This window comes from Lontra canadensis, unplaced genomic scaffold (genome assembly GCF_010015895.1).
Source record: "Lontra canadensis isolate GAN:19392208 unplaced genomic scaffold, GSC_riverotter_1.0 scaffold59, whole genome shotgun sequence".
Classification (NCBI taxonomy): Eukaryota; Metazoa; Chordata; class Mammalia; order Carnivora; family Mustelidae; genus Lontra; species Lontra canadensis.
The window spans coordinates 9282807-9296818 of NW_022631053.1; the positions used below are offsets into that span (position 1 = coordinate 9282807).

The 14012-nt window shown below is 37.2% G+C and overlaps 1 protein-coding gene across 1 annotated transcript in view; it reads left to right on the top strand.

Annotated features, from left to right (window-relative positions):
- The window catches only part of NELL2 (neural EGFL like 2), a 398788-nt gene that overhangs the window by 296023 nt on the left and 88753 nt on the right, over nucleotides 1–14012 (top strand). Inside the window, exon 17 of the mRNA XM_032876521.1 lies at nucleotides 2014–2109. Coding sequence (XP_032732412.1) covers nucleotides 2014–2109 — 96 coding nt within the window. The remainder of the gene's footprint in view (nucleotides 1–2013; nucleotides 2110–14012) is intronic.

The window sequence follows — 14012 nt, forward strand, 5'->3', positions numbered from 1 at the left end:
CTAATTTACTCTTTCACCAGTGCCCTCTGTTGCTTTATCACGTAGGCTTAAGCTTACCTACTACTTCACAAGGGGAATAGAGTTTTTATTTCAGAAACTGCACAAACTCCTGTAGGCTAAAATCCATGTTCCTTATTAGGCCATATAAATTTTTTTTTATGATTTGTATAAAAACTACCCACTTCTCAAATACATGTGCCCGTTAGCCTGGAGTTGACTAAAATTATAATCTGCTATGACACTGTATATGTGGGAAGTAGAAATAACTAGGGATGGCCCATGAGCAAGGGTCTTATGACTTAGTCTACAGTAATACAGTGGAGGTAGATAGCGATGGGCCAGAGGATTCCTCTGCTTTGGAAAGATCTATGGGGATCTTTAATTTAGAGCAATGTGAACAGGCCTACTCACTTTGAGGTCTAAATCCCAAAAGATTTTGCCAGAGAAACTAGATAGATCCTGAGAAAAGCCAGATGTTTAAAGCCCATTCATAGTGTAACTGAACACCTAGGACTACCTCAAAGCACCCAGATATACTGAAAATTGACAGAGGAGAGGGGTCAAGATTTCATTTGGGAGCCCAACTTCTCACTCTTATTTCTCTTTCACTCTGACTCCTAATTAAATGTGAAGAATAAAGCTTATAGCATAAAGAACTCTTGCAATCATGAGCAGATGCAGACAGGTAATTCTTAGCTTTGAAGGAAGGAGAACTTCCATGGATCCAAAATTTCTGCTAGAAGTTGAGCCTCTAGGTTGCCTGAATAAAGACTCTCCAGTTCATGTGTGTATTCCTGCTGGGAGTGTCAAAAGCTGAGCGATAAGTAGTGTAGATGTAGGATCTGAATCATTGAGTCCTTGCACAGGATTTCAAGGAAGACACACACGTAGTTTAGCAGATGGACCCTTTATTATTTATGAGGTTTACATTCTCAATCTCTTTGCAAATCCTTGGTGACTAGGTTCTCTTTTTGTCTGGGATGAAGACAGATTGGGACCCACAGCCAAAGAAGCCAAACATCCTCTTTGTGCCCCCTTCCTTTAACTCAGCACCAGAATCCCAGATGTCTCCATTTTTCCACTCTGAGAAAGTACATCCTAACTAATGAGAGGAAGCGTGTGCCAGAAAACTAGAGAAAAAGCTTTTACCCCAATGCCTGGAACAAGCTGATCTAATTCATCCATTACAGACCTGCCAGGCTGAAGGAATGGCTTTGGAGCCTTATAGAACCAAAGAACAAGCTAAAGTGGAAACAGAAGCATCTAAGGGTGCTCAGGGTCACCCAGCTTATTTTTCTCACCTTCTCTGAATTGGGCAACACTTCAAAAGGGCACCCTTGCAATGGCTCAGATCTTGGTTCCTTTTCCGACCCATAGACGAATTCCCCTCACTCACAAACCGACTCTAATACAGCAGATTTTGTGATACCTTGGTCCTTGATTCTGGATCCTGACCTGTCCTCAGCAGAGGAATGCAAGGCTCTTTTCACTAGAGCCAGTTTTTGCCATTGGCCGGTTCATCACAGGGACTGATTCAGAACTTTGTGAAAGATGGGGCATTTCTCTAATACTCTGGTACAATGTGTAGAATGATCAGAGACTCATAGGAGTCAATCATTTTCTATTTCCTTATCGACTCTTTAGATGGTAGTTTGCTCTTTAAGAAAACTCCAGGATAGTTTCCGTGTTTTCATTTCAAGCTAGACTGTTACAGTGAGATGCAACTCTAATTCTCATGTACTTCCTGTTGTGTGAGGTTACTGATTTTTGCTAAAAGAAAGTTTAGTGTCTTATTTTACAGGTGAAATATTTCTTTAATGTTGAAAAGAGTACTGCTTTACAAATTGGGTTGAAGTTTCTTACCTACATGGAAAGTCTTAGAGGAATTTGAAATTATAATAACATATATAATTTGATGTCCACATCCCAAGGGAATAAAGAAAAGCTGGGTTTAGAGTAACTTGGACTACTTTCTTCTAAAATGCTAACATCATGTATCTGAATTATTTTTAGCATTTTGCAAAGATGGCTGTAGGAACGGAGGAGCTTGTATTGCTGCTAATGTATGTGCCTGCCCGCAAGGCTTCACTGGGCCCAGCTGTGAAACGGGTAAGAATATCATTCCATCTTCTAGAAAATGAATTTTTACGCCTATGTATAAAGTAATCCATGAGGAAAATAATGTTTCAACTTTCAAGTGGGTCTCAAAGCATGGCACTATTAATAAGGGAGTGTTGAGAGGGAGGAGGTGGGACGTTTCAGTGTTGCAGGCATATTCACTGGGCATTTCCCCAAAGTCATTCTATGGAGGTTTTGCAGCTTGTAACTAGGAGAATATTGAACTTTTTTAGAAAGATATGTGGGGTTGGCCAGGATTTTGTGACTTCATAATTCGTTTTACTCATTTGGAGCCTATTTTTCCCGGAATCTGTATGACTATATTAAAGGATAGATTTCAACTTTATGGCCAGATCACTTTCTAGGACATACTACTTCCTGCCTCCACATTTGAGAAATGTAATAAGTTTTTGCCTGACTCATTTAATATTCATTCATTGTTGTTTATTTACAAAATATTTAAAGTTTTCTACTTTCTGATTATTCCTCATCCAAGTTCATTTTGAATTCACCCTTTCTGATGGATGCTGATACTAGAAACTAATATATACATGTATTATATATTATATAATATGTATAACTGCATAGTCTGTATATATATCTTATGACCCACAGTAAGATATTTTGTCAATTGAAAACACATCGTGAGAACATTGGCTCTTAAACTAAAATCATGTCGATAGTGGTTTTGGTTGCTTTGGGTTAAGTGGATTCTGATAGTAGATGACCTCAGGAAAGCCCATTATTCTCCCTAACAGAAAGCTGCTACTCCAGGGATGGGTGGTTGCCATCTTACATTACTTTCTATAAATCTCTGTGTAATAGATGTGTGTGTCCCGTCCACTTGTAGAGTAGTCTGGTTTAATAAAAACATTGATGGATAAGAACATGAGACAGAAAATGTTCTGGACCATTTGGGAAGTGAAGTTTTCCTGAACTGGTCCTGTCACTGTGCACAGAAGGATACCCACAGAGGGGTTTGCATCACTAAATTGTTTCTTTCTATACGTACCTCTAAGTGATAATCCTAAAGCTTCAGGGACAATTGGGTTACAAAGGTCTCTAATAGAAAATGGATGGTGGCCATCTTTGATATGTAGGACTCTTTCTTAAGGGGATTATTTCCTAAATCAGGAGTGCCAAACTCATTGTGCATGTGACTCACCCACGAGGCTTAACTTGTTAAAAATACAGATTTCTGGTAATTAACTATCATAGGATTTCCTAGGTCACAGTCAGGCACTTCTGGTGCTGTGCTTCTGCAATGTTTCTATCCCATGGTCTCCACCAGTACACCTGAACACACCAAGGTAGCCGGCGGTCCTCCTGTATATCCACACATGTGGTGACCATGTTTCCTGAATACAGTATTTGGTGCTGCTTCTGGTGTAGAGTCTGGATACAGAAGTACTGGCTTTTTTCAGGACATTTCAATGGTGTGTAATTTTGAAGTAAATTTCTTTCCCAGAAAATCTGAGATGAATAATGGCCATGGCCTAATTCTGCATATCATTCTTCCACTAGAAAAAAAAATTATGTATGAGATTGTGAAAATCTGGAATGGGGTGAGATTGATTTGAGTAATGTAAAATTTAAAACTAAGGAGTTAAAAATAACCCAACAGAATATTTAACTTTTTCTAATTATCTTTGAACTTTCAGTCTATATGAAGACAATCCCAGGCTTACTCTAAGTAGCTATCTGTATCAGCCAAGGGCTTTAAGAAGGACAGAACGGATGTGGGTTCAAAACCTAGCCCTATCCTTTATATATTATGTGGCCTTGGGCAAGTTATATAACTTCTCAGTGTCTTGTACTATCTATACATCACCTGCTCTTTATAAGTCTCTTCCAAGATAGGTATTACCTCCATTTTTAAACAAAAATATTTGGGTTTAGAATGATTAATTTTTTTTTTCTAAGGCCATAGATTAAACAGCTGAATACAAGGGTCTTTCTGCTCCCAAACCCAGGTTTTTGTTTTTGTTCTTGTTTTTTAATCTATATCTATGTTTTTCAAAGTTTCTTGTCATTCTAATGAGAGAGGAGAGAAAATGTCTTAACCTAGGCCCATCCTGAAAAGGCCCACCACAAGAGTAAATAAAATTTCTCCAAAAACTCATGTTTTTTCCCAAAAATTCATTCATTTCTATTCCATAATATATGAAAACATTTAACTTACTGTCATTGAGTTAAGTTGGTGCTGTAAGACATGGGGTCAAAATTTGTATCTGCCTTCTAGTATCTCCTGGCCCAAGACCACATTTCACTATTTGAGAAGCAAGGTATTCCTAACTCCTTCCTGAGAAGTTGTAATGACAGTACTTGCCTCAAAGCATCTGTCCCAATTATTCCTCCAGGCCAGATCCTAACCCCTCACCTTCTAGCAGCACCACTTTTGTTGATGATCCTTAAATAGAAGTTGTGCCCTTTAAAAAATATCTTTTGAGGAGAACCACATGAAATAATCTGTTCTCTCATTATTCAACAAACATTTATTTAGGACCTTTTATATGCTGAGCACTGATCTAGAAACAGGGTATAGCAGCGAACAACACTGAGTTCTAAATCTGCATGGAAATTATGGTCTAGTTGAGTTAGAGGGTCTATAAATAGGAAAACAAATAAATACCTAAAATAGTATCAGGTAATAATAAGAGCTATAAAGAAAACTAAAGCAAATAGTGTAAAATTATTTTTATTAACCTATGGACCTTACATATGAGTAGTATTGTTATTATTGGTATTTACTTCATTAATACAACCAACTAACATCAACTTCTATATCAAGTCCTAAAATCTCAGTGATTAATACAAAAAGCATTTACTCATTCACATCTCAGTTTGATATGTCAAATGTGGTGGCGGGGAGAGTGGGGGGACATTGGGATTGGGCCTGCTTAAGCCAGGCCCCCCGCTATTGCCATTAGATTAAGTCATGCCCAACACACAGCCTCTATTGCCACAGAGAAGAGGACCACAGAGAAAACATGGAGAATACACCCCCACTGTCACTGCCTCAGACGAGAAACAACGCGCATGTCTCTTCCTCTCACATACAGTTGGTAAGAGCTCACCCCATAGACTCGAGTGGTTTAGAAAATCTCGCTGAACTGAATGTGCGCAGGAAGATGAAACTGGTTTGTGACCATTATGCCGTCTTTTGCCGTATCTTCTATCTGCCGTTGCTGGTACTATTTAAACAATTCAAACCATTTTCTATATTGTCTCATCTACTCAGATGGAGGAACTGGGTTACTTCTTTTTCAGCTTCTGCCTTCCTTCCTTAACTGGTGGGGATCCTTAACTTGGAATTGCTGAACCTCTGCAGGTATCTGGATGGCCTTTGGGAGTCCATGAATTCCATGAACATACATGTATACGTACACTTTCCTGCAAAAAGAATTCAGAGCTTTTAAAGATGGCATACAGATTCTATAACTTCTAAATAGGTAAAACCACTGGAGAGAGGGTCTTCCATGATTCATAAAAACTAAACTACCTGCTCTTTTATTCTGTGTAGGGTGATCCAGATGCAAATATCCCACGTCTTCCAGTATGTTTCTTTGAGGACCTTAAATCTAAGGACCCCACACTGAACACATCATCTCCACGACCTTTGGCTTATCTCTTCTTCCTCTTCTATTACAAAACCCTGGTTCTTAGTCTGTATTTCAGTGAGTGGCCTTATCCACCAAGTTTTGTTGGCCAGTAAAGAATGAGTCACCTCCCTCTTATTTCCTTTCACCTCCCACCAAATCCTTTTGGTTCTGCCTTTTGGTTCTGGTTAGTAGGGTCCATTTCTTTCCTTCCTGGCTGGACTACAGTAACTCAGGGAGCTCAGGTGTATCTCTCTCCGGTCAGTTCTCCACAGAATATCTGAGCACAAATCTGACCATGTCATTCTGTACTGAAAAAAACCTTTAGCATCCCCCACTGACCTCACAGTTCTTGACAGACCTATACGGCCCTTCAGTATTTGTCCCCTGCTCTGCCTAGCATTCGCCCTCTTGCCCCTCAGTCTCCTCACTTCATTTACAGCCTGAGGCATTGAGTCTCTTGAGGATGAAGCATGTATCTTGTTCACTTTTGAATCTTTAAGACGTTGGTAAATAGATAAAGAAATGAGTGGTCAGTTAAATGAGGAGATAAAAGATGATATGATTGCATCGTATTTGGTGGACTTTATTGAACATTAGTTTAAAGAGGCTTTCAGGGTCATCTGGTCCTAAACTCATATGGCAGATAAAGTAATTAAGGTACAGAAGGGTAAAGTAACTTATGATAAGGTGTTTCATTATAGATAGTGATCTACAATTTAGAACTCAGGTCTTCTGATTTCTAGTCCAGTGTTTCTCTTTTTCTTCCTTTCCTCCCTCTTTCCCTCCCTCTCTCCCTTGTTTCCTTCCTTCCTTCTTTCCTTTCTTCCCTTGTTCCTTCCTTCCTTTCTTCCTTTTTTTCTTCCTTCCTATGCCATGCTGTCTGTTCAGGAATTTGTCCTACTATCATCTCTCACGAGACCTGTGCTTTTTGTTATGTCCTCCCCTTCAACTGCCAAATAATCTTACTGTCTTTATCAGTGAAGACTGTGGCAGTTTTTCTCTCCCTAGGTAGGGAAAAAGCATCAGGACTGTTAAGATTTTGTAAGTTTAGGAATGGCCTAAATCTTGGACTGCTGGTGCTAGATGCTGCCTGATAGCTGAGAAAGGAGACTAATTCCTGGCCCCAGTGGCCCTCTGTTGAGCCCTTACAATGGAATCACTGAGCATGAAGTAATAGGATTTACCAGTTTCTTGAAAGACAATCTTAATGTTCAAGACATTTACCAACCCTTGTTACTTTATTGAGAAGGGCTCCGCTGAAGCCCCTGTCCCTAATTTATTGAATCTGTTTCTGCATGATGCGTATCTTGCTGGAGTGGTTGAATCACCTTACCAACCTCACAAAGAGACTGCTGTGTGTATTTTCTTACTGAACAAAATTAATTTTTCATGGCCTTCTTTTTTAGCCACTGTGTAAAATCACCCACATGTACAGCATAACTTCATTTTTAATTAAACATCCTAATATTCCATCAGGTGTTTAACTTGGATTTAGCAGGGCGATTATTTCCTGGATAACTCAATAAAATACATTCGAAATCTCTGTGCTGAGGTTTCACAGCTTTCTCATTGCCTTACGTATTTCTTACCCAATTGCTAACCCTCAGCAAACATGTGTCTGATGACCTCATTAGTATGCAGAGCTGTCTTAGTATACTAAAAGTAAATCTTTCAGTTGTGATTTACAGCACAACTCTAAAAGATGTGACAGTCCCCTATAAGTAACTGCCTACTTAAATCAAATTAAAATGTTTATAACTGGGGAAAAGTTGGTATCGAATGGCAGAACTAAAAAAGATAGGCTGTAATGTCAAAGCAGAGGAGATCAGACAGTTTGGTGATAAATGGCTTCTTTTTTTTTTTCTGTGTGTAAAATAATGGGTTTCTTAGCCACAGATCAAAACATGAGATGAGATTTTAATTATTTTTAGTGAGTAGTTAAATGAATATAAATTCAAGTTGCATTCCTAAGTGTTTGTGTAGCTTTTTAAGAATATCTGTGGTTTCAAAAAGGTAAAGTTAAGTATGAGGCATATATGAATGTTGCTTTACTTCAAAGGTAACTACAGATTGATCGAGGTTGATTGATTTTAAAAAGTCTCCATTATTACTATTCGAGTGTAGGTAGTAAAAATCCTTTATTTCATTTATAGTAACAAAGTTATTTTGTTAGTAGTATGTACAGGTAGCATTTATTATGAATGTCAAATGGTATTATATTTCCTGATATGGTTAAATTAGCACATTTTTCACCATTAAAGGAAGACATTTATTTAATCTCATGATCATGTAGCTTTCCTTTAAAGGCATATTTTTCAGAAGTTTTCATCATTTCATAGCATTTTACATAAGAAGAACAAAACTCAGAAACAAGAGAAAATTCAAAACATTTCTGGCATACCATACCTTTCTTTTTTTTTTTACCAAAATGACTCAGAGCAAAATTCCATTACCAAAATATCTACCTTTTTGAGGGAGAAGAGAATTTTAGTAAGACTTTTGAGATAATATACTTAATAAGGAAAAGAAAAAAAACTTTAGATACCTTTGCTTTACCAGTAAATGTGATCTTTTGTAGTATTATTTTGAATTTATTTTGTTCAAGCTGAACAAATACCAATTTTGTATATAAAAATTGTTTAATACACTTTATTGTAATAAAGAAAACTCAGGATAAAGGCAGTTCAGTTTCTGATCCTTCGGTATCTATTGAAGTCACTTTTCCAGATTTGAATTTCTCAGGGAAGAGTCAAGGCACAGCCGATCATTTGGTGGTTTTTGTAATGTAGGATCCATACTCATGGAGGGATCCATTAATTTGCCTGAGGTAGAATCTCCAGTCATACTTCCTGAGTTGCTTCTGATCTTTAAACTTGGTATTTAATGATAAAAGTGATTGAGTTACATTTGATGAATGAATGTGTCTTAATGAACTTCGGATAATTTAGGGATTTAGGTCTCCATGTGACTTTTTCTTATTATAAAATTTTTAAAAGAAGAAACCAAAGAACTCTGATAGAAGGCTTTTTGACCATACGTTGCGTATGAGTTCACTTGGATACTTAAGATACAGCTTCTCTTTATGTAAGTGATCTGTAATCTTTTTAAAAATAGCCCTTTAATTGATTAATATTATGCCAGACCCTGGTCTTCCTTGAAGCAATTAACATGGTGGTCAAGAACATTAAAAATTGGATCGTAGGGGAAGAGCAGGAAAAATTAAAGAAGAAAAAACGAGAAAGGGAGACAAACCGTAAGAGACTTAATCTCAGGAAACAAACTGAGGGTTGCTTGGGGGGAGGATAGGGTGGCTGGGTGATGGACATTGGGGAGGGTATATGCTATGGTGAGTGCTATGAATTCTGTGACTGATGAATCACAGATCTGTACCCCTGAAACAAATAATACGTTATATGTTAACTAAAAAAAAAGGGGGGATGGCACCTGGGTGACTCAGTGGGTCAAAGCCTCTGCCTTCGACTCAGGTCATGATCCCGGGGTCCTGGGATTGAGCCCCACATCGGGGGTCTCTGCTCAGCAGGGAGCCTGCTTCCTCCCTCTCTCTCTACCTGCCTCTCTGCTTACTTGTGATCTCTGTCAAATAAATAAATAAAATCTTTAAAAAAAAAAAAAAACAGGAAAATTTTTTTTTAAAAACTTGAAACCAGAAGGACATCCATCAGCCTGAGTCCTAGCTCTGCTGATGACAACCTATGTGACCTTTTCTATGTTATTTTGTTTTTCTGTGCCTTAATTTTCATATGTATGAAGTGGAGGATGATAATAATATCTACCTCATTGTTGTGTTCTAGAAATTAAATGAAATAATGTAAGCAAGGCATACAGCATCATTCTGGAACATTATAAGTACTCAATAAATGATACCCGTTATGGATGTATAATACATTTTAAGTAAAATGTTGGGTACAGAATTGTTTGAAGCTTTGACTCCTTTGAGTTAGCTGGAGATACCCTGAGTTATTACAAAATAAAAGTTAAGAGTAAGAAATGATTCTAGTTTTCTTGATTCATTTATAAACTAACTTTAAGTATAGCTTTACTATACTTTAATGCTTGGATATCTTTAATTTAGCCATTTGCATTCTTTACATTTACTTAAAATTGCTTTAATTTAATTCTAATACAAATCTTAAAAATTAATGTTTTATGGAAATCTAAGTCTTTGTACTGTTCAAAAAGTAAAAGTTCTTGTGTTAAATCTCAAAGTCATTTTTCCAAGTCCTTCAGGTTAATTGGAAAAAATCTTACTTTTTCCATGTATCAGTCATGTATAATAGATAACAATTCTGATGGGGAAATATTTCAGACTCTTTTATTGTAGGGCCTACCTAATTAACATTGGAAATGAGGACACATCATGGAGTTAATATAAGAAGAAAAAAATAGCTTTCAAGCTGTTAGAGGGCAGGTCTCCAAGAAAAAAAAGCCTAGTGGAATTATTTGGGAATTTGGAAAAGATCTTCACTTTTGCTTTAAAAATATTGATAATTTTTTCAGCGGGTCACCTATGAATATATTATATTGTGTTATATCCCTGAATTCCTAAAATCCATTCCCCCTTATTTTTTATTACTTAAAATAAACCAAATAAAGTCACTTTTATATTTTTATTTGATATTATTCTAAAATTAATTAACCAAATACTTCATTAATATTTTCAACAAGTAGTATAAAATATAAAAGGGCAAAGAGCATATAACAAAAAGTAAATTTTCTTTGTACCCTTTTCCCAATCATTGCTTTTTTTTCTTGCTTAACAATATATCTTAGAACCCATACTGTCATTTCATCCTCATTAGACAGCGTGATTCAAATAAGAAAGCCAGTTTTATTAGAGTCTGCTACATTCCGATAGCAGATTTTAATTTGTAACTCTGTGCTTGCCAATAAGAATGCACATCTTAGGGACCAGATCTTTCTCTTCCTTTGGGCACCCCCATCCTTTGGTTGGAAATGTTCTGTAATTTTCTCTTTCATAAATTCCAAATTTTTTTTTACATAGATAAGCTGATGAACTTTTATTTATTACAAGTGATAGCAGGACAGATTTCATATCCTGAAGAGACATGAAAACGTGATAAAGTCATGAACAGCTATCTCATGTTTAGTCTTGTCTAATTCAGAATATCTTGAGGATGCAACATTTAATATATACTCAAATTATTTTTGCTTCTTGCATTCTGTCTCTTCTGTGTTTTGTTTCTTTCTTCCTGAGGGACCTATGTTAGTACTCTCTGGGTGGGTCTGTTAGTGGCAAACTCTCAGCATTGGTCTGAAATGGGCTTTATGCCATTTTACATGTTACATATACCCTATTACATTTAGGTTAGTTAAGTGTCAATTTCTAGATTGTTCTCTCTCTAGAACCACCGTGAAGGGAGCATCCCATCACTTTTCGGGCCTCTAAGGTTTCTGTGTAGAAGTCCACTGTCAGTTTGATTGTAATTCACTTGAAAATCCTTTCTTACTTAATTGCTTTTAAGATCCCCTTTTTCTGGGAGTTTGTGGTTTCAACCTTTCATGCCTGGGGATGAATTTATTTTTATTTATCTGCCTGGGGATCCTTTAGACTAGTGAATTAAAGGAGTACTCTTTTTCATCCATTGTGGAAAACACACAGTTTTTATCTCCTCAAACATTGTTTCTTTCTCATCCTCTTTATTCGTTCCTCCTGGTTTTCCTATTGGATATATTTTGGCTCTTATCTCTCTATGTTTGGTATTTTCCATCTCTCTATCTCTCAGTGCTGTGCCCTTTGCGATTTCTTCATATCTATCCCCCAGTCTATCAGTTATCTGCTCAGCTTTGTCTAATCCTTTGTTTAGCTGATCCATTGATTTTTTTAAAAGTTTAGTCTAATAACTATCTTTTTTGCTTTTAGGTCTACTCTTTTTCAAATTTTTGGTGCCTTTCCTCTTTGCTCTTATTCTTGTGATTTTGATTCCTTCCTTTGTGTCCTTAACAATTTTAAATATGCTCACATTACATTGTCAACTTTATCATTTTGCTCTATTATCTGCAGTGTAAGGGAGTCTAAATCTGCCTTTTATTACACTTGTTAACTATTGCCGCTGTTGCAGTGTTTCTTCGTGTGTTTTGTGCTTTTGATGTCTGCCCTTACCTTCACTGAAGATTTACCTGGGAAACCTGAGGTCTTTTCCCTCAGAGAAACTTTACTCTTACTTCTGCAGGTATGACAGGAATATTACAGTTGACGTTTGGGTTAATTTCTTTGCCAGATGGTATGCCACACTAGTGACATAAATTTGAATCTCAGAACTCTGTAAGAGAAACATTTTTTTTCTCCCCACCCAAATATCAGCAAAAAGAGAGTGTCTCCTCCTAATAATCTCTAGTGCTAGTGGTGGTTTTGTTTGTGTGTATGTTTCTACCCTACATTTAAACTGATGGAGGGCCCCTTCAAGGATCCTGTTTAGTGCTGAAGTCTTAGACCTTGTGTTGGACCACGTCTTCTCTGCCGTTACTATGTGAACCATAAAGTCCAGATCTGGTGTTCAGCTTCCTCATAGGCTGGATAAGAATTTCCATTTTGTAAATGAGCTAAGTTATGAATTTCCTATAATATGTTTTTAAGCCCTGTGTTTTGTAGGTAGGTTTTCAGGTTATGCAATTCTCAATATTGCTGGGATTGGAATGAATAAGTATTTTGTTGATGCCCTCGGGAGAGGGGAATTCTTGTCACTCGTAAATCTACAGATAGTGAGGGGAGACACATGGTGGCAGAAGGAAAATGGGGTGGAATATGGGAAGAAACAATGGTAATAGGACCAAATTTGTGGAATTCACTAGGAATGGAGCTGGGGGTGTGGCTGCTTCTTTTTCTTTGCTAAATTTCTGATGTTCCTGAGAAAAGTCTGTACTTTTTCCTAAAGGGTCTTCATCAGTGGTTTCCATTTCATTCTTCATATAAGCTTTCTGGAAGAAGCCACTGAGATATAGGTACAATAAACCCATAGCAATCAGCTTTATTTATACATTTATAAGTATATATAAATTTATATATTACACACACACACACACACACACACACACACAAGTCAGCTTTATCTGCTGATTGTTAGCTGTTTTTTGGGGTACCTGGATGGTGCATTTGGTTGAGCATCTGACTCTTGGTTTTGGCTCAGGCTATGATCTCAGGGCCATGAGATCAACCTCGAGTCAGGCTCCATGCTCAGCATGGAGTCTGCTTGGTATTCTCTCTCTCTCTCCCCCACTATGCCCCTCCTGCTTGCCTGTGCTCGCTCTCTCTCTCTCTCTCTCTCACTCGCTCATAAATAAATAAATAAATCCTTAAAAAATTATAAACCTCACTGTTTTTTGAGAGAATACAATATTTTCTAGTAATTTTTTTTAGACTTAAAGGGAAATGTGGTGTGCAAAGAGTTAAATAAAAAATCTGGGTGTAGAGTCAAGTCAAGTCAAAGAAGAGGAATCTGATTTACTAAAGACATGAATTGGGGAGGGTAGTTAATAGGACAAAAGACTGGACAAAGATTCAAAGTGATTCAGATTTCAGGAACAATGGGATTGAATTAACACTATGACCTGTAGCGGACATGTGAAATTACCTCCTATAGTTGTCCTGCTCTCAGCTCCAGTAAGGCCACACTGTTTCTACCAGTATTTTATTTTTAGATTCTTAATTCTGATCACTTCCATCTTGGGCCTAATGTTCATTGTGTCCTTGGCCATAATCTTGTTTTTCTTCTTTTCTTTAGTTGCCTTCCCCACCTCCCCTGTTTCCCCACTCCCTCCCACTGGAGCATGGGTTCCTTGAAAGTAGAGGGGAAGCCTACAACTTTGTGTTCCTCATAGGACTTAGCATCACATTTTACTTCTAGTGGGCAGGCAATGAATATTAATAAAATATAAGTGCATTCTTGCCTTTGGGTTAAAAAAACAATTACAAGTGATAGAAAACTTTAATATTGTCATGCTTTTCGTGACTACTGATTACAAGTTAAGTATGAACCCAAAGTATAATGCACCAGCTCTAAAAGAAAATGCATACTTAGCCTTTGCTCCTGCAGAGTATACGAACAATATAAGTAATAATATTCTCCCTGAATTCTATATACTCATTCCACAGTGGAATGTTGTGTTCACTTTGGCCAACAGATTTCAAGAGGTTACTGCAAATGGGAGTGTGCTCAAGGAAAAGTTAGCTGGAAGATGAAAGTTCTAGTGGATATAAAAGTATGGTTGAACAAATCTGAGGTGTTTCACCAAGAACTGAAATAAATAAGAAAA